The following is a 17,162-nucleotide window of genomic DNA, read 5'->3' as shown; positions in this document are numbered from 1 at the left end:
AGCCATTCTTGTAGGTTGGTGATCAATTAAGGTAAGGAAAGCTGACCTCTCACTCTAATTTTGCGAATAGATCATTTTGATTTGGGTTAGAATTGCATGAATTGGGTGTTGATTGATGAGTGTGAACAATTGTGTATGGTGAAATTCGAGTTTGGCATGAACTGTTTGGCTTGCATGTAGAAATAGCTTGAAATTCTGATGATTTCGCCCAGGCGAGTAGCTTCCGCCTAAGCGAAAATACCATAAATTCACCCCTGATGCTGCGCGAGATCTCGCCTGAGCGAGAGTCAATCTCATCTAGGCGAAACAGCCTAGCTTGAGCGAGAATTTGCTCAGATTTTGGGGTTGATCCCTGTTTGGAGTCTCGCCCAAGCGAGAGTGACTCGCCTAAGCGAGATTACTCTCTAGCTCAGGCGAGATCCTCTAACCTGAGCGAGTTTCACTGCAACTTTGGATTGTCTTCTCTGTTTTAGATGAAATGGAGTTATGCTAAGTGGACTAACATTTATAATTGCCTATTATGTATGTGAGCTTTATGATTAATAGTCTATTTGATGATAATAGTGAGAATTTAGTTAATTGAGAATGTGTGGAGTTAGGATTTTAAGGGAAATTCTAAGGAAGATGGTTTTAGTGGATGTAAGGACATGATGACTCATATTGGTGGTATCCTGACGCTCCTAATAACCATTAAGACTCATATAGAGTATAATGGATTATGTCGGGAGGAGTAGTAGAAGGTCCTAGTCTATGGACCCGATCCGTCATAGATGCGAAGGGGACTTACCTTGGGAGTGGTTGGGTGAATACCCCTTGTGCCTAAAACTCTGCAGAGTTTGGGAACCGTCACAAGTGCAAGCTGCCGAGAGCTCCAATGTCACTTACATAATCCGGATATCGAGTCTAGAATGATGATAGTGTATCAGGGCTGTGGTGATGTGAATAATCTGATGATCGCGTGTTAGACACTGATTGATGCTTAACTAGTAAATTGCATGATTTCTTGTTATTTAAAGTTAGCTTACCCTTCTTGTATTTGTTTGTTCTGTGTGTCGTTCTATTTTTGCAATGATCGCCCTTGATGAATGGTGTGAGCAGTTAAAAGTGCAGGTGAGGATACACCCTTCCTGGATAGGAGTTGAGTAGTATTTGGGGCGCTTCCAGCAGTGACATTATATTCTTCTCATGCTTAGATGTTAGGGTGTTTGTAACCCTTTTTTGTTAAGACTATATGTATAGGTAGTATACGTTTGGTTATTTTGAGGATGACTGTATGGTTACCTTATTCTGGTCTGTTACTATCATTTGCCTTTGAATTACCAGAATTTTAATGTTTTGTTTGATAATATAAAAACTATGAAAACGAGATGTTACAGTTACCACATCAGTCATTAAATTAATGGTTAATCTTTAAGTAAATAAAGATTGATCGTTACTCAAAACCATGGAACCCGTCCAGTTTCCAGTTTTGGAGAACTACGTCATAATAGGCTTTCAAGTTACCATTTTTGCAGTTACATTCTCTACACAGTAAACTTTGGGTTCCACGGTGCTGGTGCTCATGCCACTGAATTGACCATAGCACCCTTGAAATCCACCGAATTTTAAAAGGCCACACTATTGTATTCGGGGCTAATGCCTGTAATTGTTTTTCCTGTACTTGCAGGTTTAAGATTAATCAAAAGAAATTGATGAATACAAAAAGTGTGGATAAGAAATCAAGAGTTAGAACTAAGGAAGCAACTGCGGAAAAATTTACTTCCAACTAAAATAATAATTAAATGTAATCAAACTACATAACCTGATTGGCATCTACAACATGGGATCTTTTTTTCCCTGCCTTTCGCATTTTATACACAATCATTGACCAAAGACATACAAACCATACAAAAATCACGTAGACAGTTTTAGCATTCATTTTGATGTGTTTGCTTCATTTTTTGCTGCTTGGGGTTAGTTCTTGGAAATAGTATATCGTTGAGTTGTCTCTCAGCACTGTACTCTGATGTGGCCTGGAAATGTATTTTCAATAAGTTAAAATAATTGGGAATAAACTACAAGGAGGACATACATGGCAGAACAAATATAAAATCTTAAGAAATGTAGAAGTATTTAAACTCATATCTATGAAAAACGACTTGTGTACCCTTTTCTTGAATGAAAATCTCAGTGTTTGAATCTGAGTCCCAGAACAAACTCTTAGGTCAAATCCGAGCGAGTCTACACAGATAAGTTGTGCTTCCTGCAATAAATTGCAATCAAAGAAAATGAAACAGACGACAAGGTAATGAACTTCATAATATCATCGTTTTATTTCAAACCATAGATGTCCTTTCCTTAGTGACTGTTTCTCATTTATAAAGATTGTGGTGAGTACCATCAGTTATAAAATACTATCCACGGCATGCAGTAGAATAAGAGAGTGCATTAACTTGATGTTCTAGTTGAATCAAATGACAAAAGTATCAAAAACTGTAACCGAAGTATGCTAAAATTGTTTACAAAACCATTCACTGGTGGTGACAAATACTAAGTGGGAGATTTAGAGAAAACTTCCTTATAGAAGTGCTCTAAAGAAATAATTTTCAAGAGTTTATGTATTACCTCCACTTGAATACCCTTGCATCTCCAACACAAGGACTTAAGGGCTTGCAAGGTCTTTTCTCCATCAGCTTTCAAACGAGATATGATTTTGGAAGCAGAGTGTGCAATAACATCAGGTTGGGCTTTCATGTAGTCTTCTACTTCAAGGACAGTCTACAAAGAATCAGAAGCAAAATTTAATTTTCAGAACAGGTGTAACTAACATACTTCACATTTTGACAATAGGCCAGGCAGGTCTAAAATATTCGTGCTTAATCTTGGGATAGAAACCAAGGAGTTGGACACAGGTGATTAATGTGCTGAACGCTAAGTTGAATTCGGGCACAGCCCGGATTCAATCCTTGACAGAAACAAATCTTGGTCAGACTTTACTTCAGCTGAACCAGATTTGTCTAAAAGCCTTGAGGCACTAGTAGACAATGTCAATGGACCAAAACAATAACTTGAGACAGTCAAATATAAGGCCAGTATCTATCAATTATTGTACATGTAGTTACTTTTTGCTGTATTTTACCTTTTTCAGTAAAATATTCCATATTACTTAACTTGGTTAAGGTAGCAAATTGCATGGTAAGGCACCAGGATCAGTTAATATGAACAAGATGCATGAATTCATGTGGTTGTCTCCAAACAATCACAAGAAAACATACAAGTCAGTAAACTTACAGGTTGCCCTTGTGCAGAAAACACTTGAATTTTAATCATCTCCAATTTGTAAAATGGAGCTTCACTAATGGGGACAATACTATTCTCATTGTTTTCCACCTGCTGTGATGCATCATCTCCAGAAGATCCTGAATTAAGCACATGACCATTAATCACACCAATATTTTCCCCTTTACTTTCTATGGATTTACTTGTGTCGGTGTCACTGGATTGACCAGTAGATAGGTGCTTCTGTATCGTAGATTGTTCTTCAACAAAAGCAGCCCTTATAACCCCTTGGATAGCTACACAAGCCGGAGGCTGCTCCATCCAATCAACAGGATCATCGGAAGCAATCTATAATAATAACAATGAAGCCAATTGATACCATAAAACCAAGGAAAATTAATATATAAAGGATTTTAGAATGAGGTCTCTTAAAACCCCACACAAGGTCATTCAAAGGCATTGGTATAAGCAACATGTTAACAGTGATATCTACCTCAGCCAACTTTTTGGCAAAATACATCGGATGAGAAGATTGCATAGTCTCCAATTTTGCCCAGTCTGCAAGTGTTTCATCATCATCATCTTGTTCATCGTCATCTGTGAAAGCAGCCACCCATTCCTGCAAACAACAATATACAAATGATGAATTCCTATTGATGGTGTTTATAGTTCAGAAATGAATATAAGCCTCAAAGTGATATGAAAAAAATCAGACCGAGTCATAATCTTCATTTTCATCTTCATCTTCATCTTCATCCTCTTCATCACTGTCTTCAAAATCCTCATTATCCTCCTCGTCAATTTCTTCAATCCCAAAGTCAATTTCTGAAGGACCAGATAAGTCCATCTCGGAGATCATTTCCATGGAATTAATACCAACAATGACTTGCTACAAGAGGCAGAACAAACAATCCATAAACCAAACATTATAACATGTCATGAGACACAAATTTTACAATTATGCAACAGAAAAGGAGACTCAAATGAAAAGTGAAAAATAAGCTAAAAACGTAGCACACAAATTATGCAAAAGGATTGATTGCTAGTGCTTCAAATAGTATAATGAAACACAACAAGCAAGTAGTGTAGGAAACAAACTGATTGTTGAACATATACTGTAATGCAGGAACAAATTACATTTTCAACAATATAGAACGATCACCAAAAAAATGCAGGAAAGTTTAGTTAATAGATAGTACATAAAATGTAATTCAGAAAAATCAGGCACTCAAATTTAAGTAAAATGAAGCTTTCCATTAGATAGATGTCTACATATACTGCATGCAGGAACAGTTAATGTAAGGCTCACTGTAGATATTTCAAACAAAAAATATATATTCAAGGGCATTATCTGAAATGTTAGGCATGGCCATACCACAAAATTATTTTCTGTTGTTAGGGACTGCAGGACATCTTCACCGTTCTTCACTTGAAAGTATATATCTGCAATGCGTACAGAATTTAATTATGTGGATAAAGCTTCACAAGCCCAAGAAAACTAATACAAAATAAATGACAATCGCTGTCACTTACTTCCATGCTCATCAGTCAAATAAGGCAAATCTGGCCAAATAATATTTTCATGAAATTCATCACTAATCAAACTTGAGAACATCAGTGTTGCTTTGTTGTTAACCTAAAAATGATATACCGCAATCATCATTAGCTAGCAATCTAGTTGTGATAATAAGAATAAATGCAACTGATAAGATTCTTGATATAGTTAGTTCTTCCCCCCAGTTCAGAGTTTTACCTAAATGAGTTAAGCCTAGGGATAAAGGACCCAAGGCTCACAGTTAATTACTACCAAAGAATTTCTTCTATAATTAAAATATTTAATAGAATAGAATATTTACATAGTTTTGGCATTACATTTTCAAAGATAAATTTAGGCATGATGAGTTTAATGATTTTGACCGGAATGAAATGATAACTCTTTTTAGGTTTAATTACTCATTTGGTTTTTGTTTTCGTCCAAAATTGTCCAGTTGGTCTTCCAAATTTTTAGTCTCAATTTGGTTCTAATTTATGAAAAATTGATGCAATTTGGTCCTTTCCATTAAATTTTTGAAACGGATCAAAGATTTTTCATCAATATTGAAATTGTTAATAAGGATGGTTTATTTTGTTGATGTAATTAACATAATCCTAGTGTCAATTTTGATGAAAAATCCTTGATCCGTTTAATAAATTAAATGAAAATGATCAAATTGCATCTAATTTTCAAAAATTAGGACCAAATTGAGACTAAAAAAAACTAGAGGATCAACTTATTTTTGTACGAAAACAGAGAGCAAATGAATAATTAAATCTTATTTTTAATAAACTTCTATAACATTGATAAATGGTCCAGCTATTCTTCTGTACGATTGCAAGAAACCTTGTCAACTTTTGTACTTTCCATGTGTCCCAACAAAGCAGAAAGAAAATTATGGTGCGGTTCTTTCCAAAAGTTCAATTAACAGTTGGGCCCAAAAAAGAATAGTACCTCACAAAAGAAAATTTATTTATTTATTTTACCTTATAACTAACTTCATACCCAAATATCAACCTAAAAATAAAATGATGTCTTCCTTTTCAAATTTTATATACATTATGAAAAATAAGTAATGCTAAATCAAACCTACAGAAGAGAACAGAACATTTTTCTAAAATGAAAGGGGGGCGCTGGCTATTTGTTTTGACATCTACTTCTACTATCATTAATTTCTTCATATATGATGAACATTACAGATTTTGGAACATAGGGTATTTTCTAGCAATCATTTAATTGAAACAGAAAGTTATTCTTTCTCTGTTGCCCAATTAGCACTAAAATGAGAAAACCTTACCAAATTTTATTTTCACCTTCTTTGAGGTTATTATTGATTATCAAAATTAATACAACTGAGTACCTCAATAATTGTTCTGCTTGTTTCTGCGGCGGAAAGTGTCGCATCTTCAGTATTCTCTGACGATGACACTGCAAGTTCTTCAAATGGATGATAGGATGACTTCTCATTTTTCTTTATAGGATCCTGAGCTGAGCCCAGATGCTCTGATGATGCCCTAATTCTATTCTTTACAAGTTTGTTTCTTCTTGTGAATGGAGTGCCTGTGTATATTTTACTTCTTACCCTGTGTAATTATATTCATTTATCATACATTTCCTCTAAAAACGTTTGGTATTTCTAGACATGAAAGTTAGCCAAAATTTTCAAAATAAGCATCACAGATTAAACAAGAGGTTTCTGAATACATCAACACACTTTGCCAGATGTCTGCAGATTAAAGAAAAATATAAATTGTGAAAGTATGCTGCTTTAGGGAACTGCATCTGACATTGCTTCAAGACATGCACCCATATAGCTTTCTCAAGTAAACTACATTATATCTCCCTTTAAATTATGGCCAGCAGTCCATCCAACTGAATATTAATACTTGACATGTCATTCAGCATCAAATGTGGAAGTAGAGAATTTTTCAATCCCCATAGAAGTTGAAAAACAAGACTAATTCATAGTGGGCACCATTAACACTAGAACTTTGGCCATTCAAATATACTTTCATGTGTATGACTAGTAGTTTGAAGCATGGTAAACCCTACCCATTATTACCTACCCCCACCAAAGAATTCTTCCAAAAAGCAAAAGATTACTCTTAGAAAGGGAGTTTTAGGCTGAATTTAATTCACAAAATCGGCAGTCAAAGTAAGGTTTACATTTACTTATGTACTATAATTTGGTCATATCTTTAATCAATATTTCATCTATAACAATTACATCACATTACACCAATCCCCATTCAAGCATTACCATTGTCACTGCCATGTTGGATTGACAATCATGCAAATTTCACAAGAACCTCAATAAGGGGCAGCTGTAGTGCTTTTGACCTCTAATAATAATAATCCTAGCATGATAACCAGCATGAACGACAAAAATGATAGTTATTTCATAGCAATTCCACCGAAAGAGAAAGTTCCAATCATCTCGATAACAACACAAGAATTAATGGTTTGAAATTGAAAGCAAAAAATTATCGTAGATAAAAATATAAAAATTGAATATTTGAGAACAACGTGGTTATTATTTGAAAATAAGCAAATAAGATAAAACCAGTACTTTCAATTAATCCATATACTTGGAATCTTATGGGTGAACACATTATCTCTCTAGATCTCATTCGGTTTCATTCCAAAGATTTTGGCGGTCAAGTTTAAAAGTGCACTATATTGTAAATATTTTTCATTGTCAACCAATAAGAAATCATCTTTGATACGACATTTATAGTAACGATTACAAAAGTCACTATCGCATAAATCAACAATTTTCAATTATACAAAATCCATGATTGGATATTCTAATTAAATTCATTTGAGGTCTCCACATTAGCAGCATCCTTCAACAATTATCCATTACTTTTGTAACCACAACACAAAAACTACTTAACTAAGTTCCACAGTTCCATTCCATTATCATCAAACTACTTCTCTATGTCATAAATGATCATAAGAAGATACCAAACTCGTCATACCGAGGCACATCGAAACCGCAGCTGCATGCGAGCCGGCACGACGCAACATAACGCACACCGTTCACATCATCAGCACTCCACATTGAACGGTTATTATCTGCCAAAAACAGCTACTGAATCAACGAATACATAATAAATACTATTACTACATTCGAACTGCAAACACCGCCGTTTTTAATTAAAACATCTCACAGCATCATACTCAATGAGTCAAAATCAAAGTTAAGGTGAGTCACAGAAAGCATTCGACAAATAGAACCAAACACTTGAAAGAAAGAATATCAGCCAAAAAAATTCAACGAGCGAATGAATAACAACTACTGTTACTCCATTAGAACTCCAAAACACTGCAAACGCCACCGTTTTATCTCCAACGTCACATTCCGTGAATCAAAATCAACCGGTAAGGTGAGTCAGCGGAAGCATTCGAGAAACAGAACCAAACTATTGGAAGAAAAAAAGAGAGAGATTAAAAGTTTAAGAGAGAGTACGAGGTGGCGCGGCGGCACCGCCGTGGAAGCGGACGGCGATGGGAGGCTCGATTATCATCATAGTATTTTTTTATTGGTGTGGTTTTCGGTTGGCAGAGAATATTATGAGAGATCCATAGTGATTTGAAGTGGAAGAAGATGAGGCTTTGTTTTTTGCTATGCTTCTTTATGATCAGGTACGGACAAAAGTATTGTAAAGTTTCTACACCTGCTCAAGCGTCCTACTTTTAACGGGTCGATCCGATTTTATTCCGATTTATCAAGTTCGTCCGGATCCAAGAAAAGAAAAAAAATGTTGGAACTAGTTTCAAATGCAGTTTCATAACCTTATTACATCTATTACAGATTTTATCATCATTTTCTTATCACATTTATTATCATCAAACATTAAATTTTACTTAAAGTAATGTCCTTGATGGGAAAAAAAATACTAGAGTAACCACCTATTTTGGTCATTTAATCACTTTATTAAAATTTTAATGAATTGGGAAATTTTATGAGAATAAAAGTAGTAAAAAATAAAAAATTATCTCTTAACTAAAATAATGATAAGGAAGCATGAATAAGTTTTGTTTTTTTTGTTTTAAACAGCGATAACTAAATGAATAAATAAAATGAATGACCCAAACGGGATCCGACCCATTTTTTACTAGTTGAATCGGTTCGGAAAACTCGCCCTATCCAACTTACCTAACCCAAGACCCGAATACACGCACGTGACACCACAGCCCTACCTTACCGGGACAGAACGCCGTCGTTTCGTGTCGAGCGATAAAAAATATCCATCCCAAACTCCTTAGCGGTATTTCACGTTCGTTGTTCTTCGCTTACAGTTATAATCTTAGTTTCTCTCTCTGAAATGGTGGAAAAGGGTAAGAGTTCAAAACACTGAGTTTCGAAGTACCACAACACTGTGTTCAAGTGTATTAAGCCCTGGTGAGTTTATTTTTTTGTATCTCTTAAGTTCAATTTTCAGTGCAATTGCACGCTTTAATGATGACTGCTGAGTGGTTGTGATTGGAAAAGAATTATTAAGATGCGTAAATTTATGCTTTTTGTTGTGATATGTAATGCCTGAAGATGATGTTCTTGTTTAAGCACCATCTAACCATATGTGGCAAAGGCCCAAGGGTATATGCAAATGGTATTTTTAAGTGCTGTATTTTTCTGCTTAATGACCACTTGCCTAGCTGTAACATAGAAGAAAAGCTTTTTCATTTCAAATAAGTGCATCAAGAAAAATAATTTCTCTGGTTTTCTGGTAACAAGTATTGTTTTTATGTATCTGTCACCTTAATCAACTGATTATGTTGTGGTACACTGTAACTGGGATATGAAGAATCTGCTAATAACAAAAATTGGAATCAGACACTGGTTAAATTGCTTTTATGTTCGTGATCATTATTATGAAAATGGCAAAAATTTCCCACTGACACAGTCACTCTTATATTTTAGAGTTTTTCAGGTTCTCAAAATGCTTGCACTTACGGATTCTCCTCTACTTATCGCTAAAACATTTGAAATCATGAAGATACCAGCCAGTACACGGTGCACTGTGGTAAGATAAGGTCTATGATTATTAAATTCTGGAAACCAAAATTATCAAGATTACATACTTTTATCATCAAACGTTTTAGCTCTAGGAAATGAAACAGTAGGTGAACTCACCTCTATTTCATTTTTTTTAATATCAGGTATGTGCTGCAAAAGGTCCAAGACCAAGGTATCCCCGAGTTTGGAAGACTAATAAAAGAGTTGGGACCATTTCCAAGGCTGAGAAGCTTGTTAAGTCTGTAAGTCCTTTCGTATGACACTCACTCTATTACAAGAGAGAAAATAGAGGACATTCAGCATAAAGCCATGTGTTAGAATAACACCACAGAAGCATGATTATACAGACTTATTGCATTCATTACACATGGTTAGAGAGTATTTTATTTCCCCTAAATGAGATATTCATGTCTATAAACTTAATTTATTACAATAAGATTTAAAATATGATGATTTGATTCTCAACATCCCCTTGAGGTGAAATGTATAAGTCATTTATGTACCCAACTTTTTACAAATACAATCAATCCATGACCCTCTCAGGAAGTAAAGACATTTGTCAACTCGTCAGCAGAATTGACAAATCTTTTCATAATATCCCTTGCCTTGATCTTTTTCTATGATGAAATGACAGTTAACTACCCAGCAATTTTATAATGCCCCTCAATTTCATAATTAGGCATTTTATTTGGAATCACTTAATGTACCTGAGAGTTTGAATAACTTCATCCCAATGGTCCCAACAAGGTGAATTTAAGAACTGACTTACCACACATTGCAAAAGCAATATCTGGACAAGTGATTGTGAGATAATTCAGTTTTGTCGACTGGCCTTCTATATTTTGCACGAACCATTAGGGCTCCCCGTGATCATTTAACAACTTTAAAATCAAGTCAGTATGAGTGTCTACTGGATTAGCATTGGCAAGGCCAATTTCTTGGGTCAAGTGCACACTTCCTCTGATAAATTACCAAGTCATCCTTGATTGAGCAATATTGGTAATTGATCACTCCTGGTAATAATAATATCGTGCACATAGACAATGAGTGATCCCACATTGAAGCTTTCAATTGAGCAACCTCTTCAAACATATCAATGTCGACTTCAACCTGTTGATCCGCTCACAACAGCTCCTACACCGGTTCTTGATGCCACAATAGAGGCCATAAAGATTCTTCTTCCTGTCATTATCTATACCAGTCTACCCGATCCAGTCCTTTCTTCTGACTTTTTTCCTAAATGCATTGGCCCTGGCTTTTCCAATCCCATTGGCCCAGACTTTTTCCCATATGCCCTAGTCCTGACCTATTTAAAATTCATTTGGTCGATTTTATCTCAGTTTTTATGTTTTTTTTATTTATTTATTTAGGGGTTAAGTAAAGTATAGCCTTGTTACATTTTATTTCCTCCCAGACAAAAATAAAAAACATAAAAATTGAGATAAAATCGGAGCATGTGAATCTGGAAAAAGTCATGGCTAGTGTATCTGAGAAAGAAGTCAAGGCCAGCAGTGCATATAGAACAAAGCCAGAGAACAACAACTACAAATCCAAGTGGCAAACAAAATTAGTCACAGCGGAAGGGGTGACTAAATAGCATTCCAATTTGCTTTGTTTAAGGGAGCTCAGCAAAATAGTGACAAAACACGTCTTAAAGAATGGTACTGCATTGATACCATGTTACAAGAGAGAAAATGGAAGCGTATTGAGCATAAATGAGATATTCATGCCTACAAACTAAATTTATTACAATAAGATTCAGAATAATAGTATTTGATTAGCAACACCCTATCCATTACTGCTGTTAATTTAAGCTTCATTTTTTTGTTTTATCTGGGAAGTTTGGGCCTTACATAATTCAGAAACTTTTGGACTATTTTTTCTTGGTTGGTTTGTATTTCTGAAATAATATTTTTTCTCTGTCTTGTACAGATTAAGGAACTGTCAAATGTCAAAGAAGAAGTTTATGGAGCTCTTGATTCCTATGTTGCTTGGGAACTAGAGTTCCCTTTAATTACAGTAAAAAAGGCGCTCAAGACCCTAGAATACGAACGAGAGTGGAAGCGTGTAATACAGGTACTTCTAAAATAGTAATGTAATCTTTAAATATTCTTTATTTTGTATGCTTTCTTTCTCTAGAGTTGCACTGACCCATTGCTTTGATATCTCTAAAAATATATGTTCTGCCAGAAATTAGTATTTTCTGATGTTATTTATATACTTATTATTTATTATTGTTTCCCTATTCTATGAATGGCGCTTTTGTAGCTACATTCCATCTGGGGTTAGCCTTTGAACTAACATCCGATTGTGCAAATTACACATGGTACTGTAGGTAACAAAATGGATGTTAAGCAAAGGTCAAGGAAAGACAATGGGAAGCTATTTTACATTAATTAATGCTTTAGTAAACGATGACAGACTTGATGAAGCTGAAGAGCTTTGGACAAAGTTATTAATGCGGTATATGGAAAGTTTGCCTCGTAGATTTTTTGATAAAATGATATCTATCTACCATAAGAGGGGCATGCATGAGAAGATGTTTGAGGTATTATGATTTTCAACTCTATTAATTTAAACTATTTACTCAGTAACATTACTAAGTAATAGTTGTCAACTTAACATGTCCTATATTAATGAGTAGAAGATACTTTATTTGAAGTTACTTCAGACTTAACACGTCATGGATATTCACTTCTTGATTTCTGCTGCAGATATTTGCAGACATTGAAGAGCTTGCTATGCGACCTAGTATATCTACTGTGTCAATGGTTGGAGAAGCCTTTCTAGAGCTGGGTATGCTAGACAAATACCATAAGTTACATGCAAAATATCCACCACCACAATGGGAATATAGATACAGCAGAGGAAGGCGTATAAAAGTCAAAGTGCAACCTCCATCTAAACAGGTCAACACATACACAGAAAGTCTTGAGAATGTTGAACAAGACTTAGACGTAAACAAGAATTATGAATCTTCAGAAGAGACTTCGGGGATAATTGAAGATCAGCAACTCAGACATGATAATGATGTAACAATATCCACGGAACCTGAACAAATTTCAGACATAAACGAGAATTATATGTCAGAAGACACTGCAGAGATAATTGATGATGAGCAACTCAGGCAGGAGGCCGATGTAACATCCATGGAACTTGAACAAATTTCAGACAATTCAAATCACAGTATGGAAACTATTTTAGATGTCTAATGGGAGAAAGAGGATATAACATCTCTGTCAGATAAGTTTCTGTTGGCAGTTAATGTTATTTGTTGGAATCGTTGTTTCCATGTCCATCTCCAACAAGTTGTTCGAAGGTTAGAGTGAAGACACTCTAGAAGTAGAACAAGCGAATCATGTTTTTAAAATTTTCACAATGTGAGATTGAGAATCTGCTAATGGCCATATCATTTGACGATGGCAAATACACCATTTAACATACCTGCAATCAAAAACCTCGGACATCCTGCAATCGAAGAGCCAAAGATGGAGGATCTACCAAGCCAGTATCAGTGCATAATTAAAAGTGGGTGCTATGACTTGAAAATTTCCTAGATGCATGACTTTATATCGACATTGGGTGACTGTTGGTGTTAAATTGCTGCTCATATGTATTTTATTAAAGTTCTAATTTATGGATAATTTTTTCAGAATCCTGACCACTACGATGCGTGATAGTCTTGGACTATGGGTTGCATAAATTTGTTTACCATGGATAAATTTTCCTTGTCTATATAATATTCTAAGTTTGTCCTCATACTCTACTATGCATCACGTCTAACAATATATCACAAGATGTTTGTTGTGAAATCTATCTTATATATTTATCTAAAAGATAGAGAATATATATATATATATATATATATATATATATATATATATATATATATATATATATATTGTTTCCATACATTGTAGTTTTACAGAGAACCCATTATGATGATAATTTATTAAACTCTGTAATTGTTTGTTTGAAATAAGTTTTTATCACGAAAGACATGGTCCTCTCTTCTTTTATAAAATTCACTTTAAATCACCGAACAGTTTAAGATGTGTGCTTCAACTAATCCTAGTTATATGATTATATTGAACATTAAGTTTTTAATTTTAAGAAAATGAGATTGACTCAGATGCAACTTGTTGGAGCTTAATTGCATTTGGACAAAGGAGAGATAATGGCTATGGTGGGAAAGCATAGTTTTGTCCGGCTCATCCCTCCTAATGACACTCTTTTCTACCAAGGTACCCTACATACTCTTTTCATCCCCAACATTGACATTTTTCTCCCTTCTCTCACCCTCTTTTCTCCAAGTCATTCTTTCACTCCTTTTTTCTCAATTTCATCTCCAATTTTCATATATTTTAGAGTTTGATCGCTCTAATTTTTATCTATTTCAGAATTGTTAGGAACAAGGCAATAAAGGAAAGAATAAAGGAGAGAAAAATAGACACAGATAATTTAACGTGGTTCGGCGTACAATGTGTATGCCTACGTCCACGACTACACTAGAAAGTATTTGTATTTCTGGTGTATCTTAAAGCTTTACATAGAGTCTCTTATATAGTAAAATAGAGAACCACATTTCACTATTCTAAGCGATGTGGGACTAAATCAAGCACCATAATACTAACAATTCTCCCACTTGGGGTTTGATTTACATTACCACCTAGTGTAGTGCCTTCATCATCAATTTTCTCGAAGGCCAGTTGAGGCAATGCAAAGCCTCAACTTAGTTGTTGTGACAGTCTTGATCAACATATCAGCTGGATTCTCTGCACCTGGAATCTTCAACAAAATCAAATCTCCATCATTTATCAAGTTTTTGATAAAATGATACTTCAATTCAATGTGTTTGCATCTGGAGTGAAGAATTGGATTTTTAGCAAGACAAATGGCACTTTGACTGTCACTGAACAATGAAGGTTCATCTTGCCCTTTTCCTAATTCTTTTAGAAGATTCTTCAACCATATCATCTCTTTTGCTGCTTCTGAGATAGCTATATATTCAACTTCAGTGGTTGAAAGGGAGACTCTTCCTTGAAGTTTGGACTTCCAACTGATAGCTGTGCCACCTAACGTAAAAATATAACTTGTTGTGCTCTTTCTACCATCCAAATCACCTCCCAAATCTACATCAGAAAATCCCTGTAAAGTGAGATTACTTCTTTTAAAGGATAAATGCATCTTTGAAGTGCCCTTCAAATATCTCAATATCCACTTCACGTCTTCCCAATGCTCCTTTCCGGGATTGGATAGAAACCTGCTCACAACTCCTACTGCATGTGCTATATCAGGTCTGGTGCAAACCATAGCATACATCAAGCTCCCTACTGCAGATGCATATGGCACTTTAGACATGTGATTTTCTTCTTCCTCTGTCTGAGAAGATTGTCTTTTTGAGAACTTTAAGTGAGTTCCCAAAGGTGTATTCCTGGTTTTAACATTTCCAACATTGAACCTGCTAAGCAATTTTTCTATATATTTTTCCTGAGATAAATTTAGAATACCTTTAGATCCATCCCTGGAAATTCTCATACCAAGAATTTGCTTGGTTGGACCAAGATCCTTCATTTCAAAATTTTCTGACAATTGTTTCTTCAACCTGTCAATTTCTGCCATATTAGCACCAACAATCAACATGTCATCAACATACAAGGCAAGAATGATATAACTATCAACATATTTCTTCACGTAACAACAATGATCTTCTTCACATCTGTGAAATCCTGAGTTTCTTATAAACTCATTAAACTTCTTATACCATTGTCGCGATGCTTGTTTCAACCCATACAAACTTTTATGAAGCTTGCATACAAGATTCTCTTTGCCTTGTACTTCAAAACCTTTTGGTTGTGCCATAAAGATTTCTTCCTCAAGATCTCCATGTAGGAATGCAGTTTTCACATCTAACTGCTCCAGATGAAGATTTTCTGCAGCTACTATACTCAAGATAACTCTGATGGTAGTCATCTTGACAACAGGAGAGAAAATTTCTGTGAAGTCAATTCCTTGTCTCTGTTGGAACCCTTTCACTACGAGTCTGGCCTTATATCGTTTGCTGCCATCTGGTTCTTCTTTTAACCGATAGACCCACCTGTTTTGCAAAACCTTCTTTCCTTCTGGAAGCTTGGTTAAAGACCATGTCTTATTCTTCTGAAGAGACTTTATCTCATCTTCCATTGCTAGCTCCCACTTAATAGATTCACCTCCCTGCATAGCCTCAGCAAAATGCTCTGACTCACCAGCATCAGTCAACAACAAGTAATGCAATGAAGAGGAGTACCTTTGTGGTGCTACAATTGTTCTGCTAGACCTTCTAGTCGGTAATTCAGGAGTTACTGACTCTACTATTTGTTCAGGTTCTGACCCAAACTATGACTCGGGCTCTGACTCAGGCTCTACTTCTGTATTCTGCCTTCTGTTGGCCACATCACTTTCTGAAATTTCTTCTAATGATACCTGCTCTGGCTTTTTATTTGCAAATTCTGCAATTTTGTCCTTATAGAACATGTTTTCATTAAAAGTAACATTTCTACTTCTGATAATTTTCTTGTTTTGGTCATCCCAAAACCTGTAGCCATACATGTCAGATCCATAGCCAATGAAATAGCATCGCTTTGCCTTAGGGTCCAATTTATCTCTACTATTAGAGTTCAACAAAAAACTTTCAGATGTGAAAGGTTTACCTCATTTCCAGACCATACTTCTTCAAGTAACTGATAGCCTAAAGGAACTGATGGTCCTCTGTTTATGAGATAGACTGCTGTGCTTATTGCATCTGCCCAAAATACCTTGGGTAATCCTGACTGGATTCTTATACATCTTGCTCTCTCATTCAAGGTTCTGTTCATTCTTTCTGCCACATCGTTTTGTTCTGGTGTTCCTGGAACCGTCTTGATCATTCTGATCCCATTCTCTGAACAAAACTCCTTGAATTGATTACTGTCATATTCTCCACCATTATCAGACTTCAAACATTTAATCTTTAAACCTGTTTGAGTCTCAACCTCCTGTTTCCACCTTTTAAACACAGAAAACACATCAGATTTATTTTTAAGAAAATAAACTCATACCTTTCTTGTAGAGTCATCAATGAAGGTTACGTAATACTGTGAACCTCCAAGAGATTTCACTGGAGCTGGCCCCCAAACATCTGTATGCACTAGTGCTAGTCTTTCAACTTTAGACGACTTACTTATTTTGGAGAAGCTAACCTTTTTCTGCTTTCCAAAGATACAATGTTCGCAAGGTCCAACGTCAACATGCTTCAAGTTAGGTATTTTACCTTTTGAGACCATGAGCTTCATTCCTTTCTCACTCATATGCCCAAGCCTCTGATGCCAC

The 17,162-nt window shown here is 35.3% G+C and overlaps 2 protein-coding genes across 3 annotated transcripts; one reads left to right on the top strand and one right to left on the bottom strand.

The window, feature by feature from the left end:
• Positions 1 to 1,692: 1,692 nt before the first annotated feature.
• LOC114181906 (uncharacterized protein At3g49140-like) lies at positions 1,693 to 8,407 on the bottom strand. The gene is made up of 11 exons (XM_028068567.1): positions 8,265 to 8,407; positions 7,774 to 7,870; positions 6,153 to 6,375; positions 4,792 to 4,894; positions 4,634 to 4,701; positions 3,974 to 4,147; positions 3,752 to 3,877; positions 3,271 to 3,606; positions 2,605 to 2,757; positions 2,147 to 2,242; positions 1,693 to 2,012 (listed from the first exon to the last, which is right to left on the bottom strand). Exons 1-11 carry the CDS (start codon positions 8,323 to 8,325, stop codon positions 1,908 to 1,910), a joined length of 1,542 nt encoding a protein of 513 aa, XP_027924368.1. The 5' UTR covers positions 8,326 to 8,407; the 3' UTR covers positions 1,693 to 1,907.
• Positions 8,408 to 9,048: 641 nt separating this feature from the next.
• Positions 9,049 to 13,574, top strand: LOC114181907 (pentatricopeptide repeat-containing protein At4g21190). Of its 2 annotated transcripts, none has more exons than XM_028068568.1 (6): positions 9,049 to 9,200; positions 9,720 to 9,822; positions 9,959 to 10,057; positions 11,748 to 11,891; positions 12,151 to 12,363; positions 12,530 to 13,574. In XM_028068568.1, the coding sequence occupies exons 2-6, from the start codon at positions 9,739 to 9,741 to the stop codon at positions 13,025 to 13,027; spliced, it is 1,038 nt and encodes a 345-aa protein (XP_027924369.1). In that variant the 5' UTR covers positions 9,049 to 9,200; positions 9,720 to 9,738; the 3' UTR covers positions 13,028 to 13,574. The 2 variants fall into 2 exon arrangements, with proteins under 2 accessions (XP_027924369.1, XP_027924370.1); XM_028068569.1 differs by having other exon boundaries at positions 9,060 to 9,200; positions 9,730 to 9,822; positions 12,530 to 13,027.
• Positions 13,575 to 17,162: the final 3,588 nt, after the last annotated feature.

This window comes from Vigna unguiculata, chromosome 4, assembly GCF_004118075.2.
Source record: "Vigna unguiculata cultivar IT97K-499-35 chromosome 4, ASM411807v1, whole genome shotgun sequence".
In the NCBI taxonomy this organism is placed as follows: Eukaryota; Viridiplantae; Streptophyta; class Magnoliopsida; order Fabales; family Fabaceae; genus Vigna; species Vigna unguiculata.
The sequence above is the reverse complement of the archived record's forward strand: the minus strand, read 5'-3'. Positions and strand labels throughout refer to the sequence as shown.

What these genes read in the sequence shown, in the direction of transcription:
- LOC114181906 (XM_028068567.1), bottom strand. Translation starts at nt 8,325, where the DNA reads ATGATGATAATCGAGCCTCCCATCGCCGTCCGCTTCCACGGCGGTGCC. An exon ending in CAAGCAGAACAATTATTGAG is followed by an intron (nt 4,895 to 6,152) that starts GTACTCAGTTGT and finishes TATCATTTTTAG; the next exon opens with GTTAACAACAAAGCAACACT. An exon ending in TTTGACTGATGAGCATGGAA is followed by an intron (nt 4,702 to 4,791) that starts GTAAGTGACAGC and finishes TACGCATTGCAG; the next exon opens with ATATATACTTTCAAGTGAAG.
- LOC114181907 (XM_028068568.1), top strand. Translation starts at nt 9,739, where the DNA reads ATGCTTGCACTTACGGATTCTCCTCTACTTATCGCTAAAACATTTGAA. An exon ending in AGTGGAAGCGTGTAATACAG is followed by an intron (nt 11,892 to 12,150) that starts GTACTTCTAAAA and finishes ATGGTACTGTAG; the next exon opens with GTAACAAAATGGATGTTAAG. An exon ending in TGCATGAGAAGATGTTTGAG is followed by an intron (nt 12,364 to 12,529) that starts GTATTATGATTT and finishes TTTCTGCTGCAG; the next exon opens with ATATTTGCAGACATTGAAGA.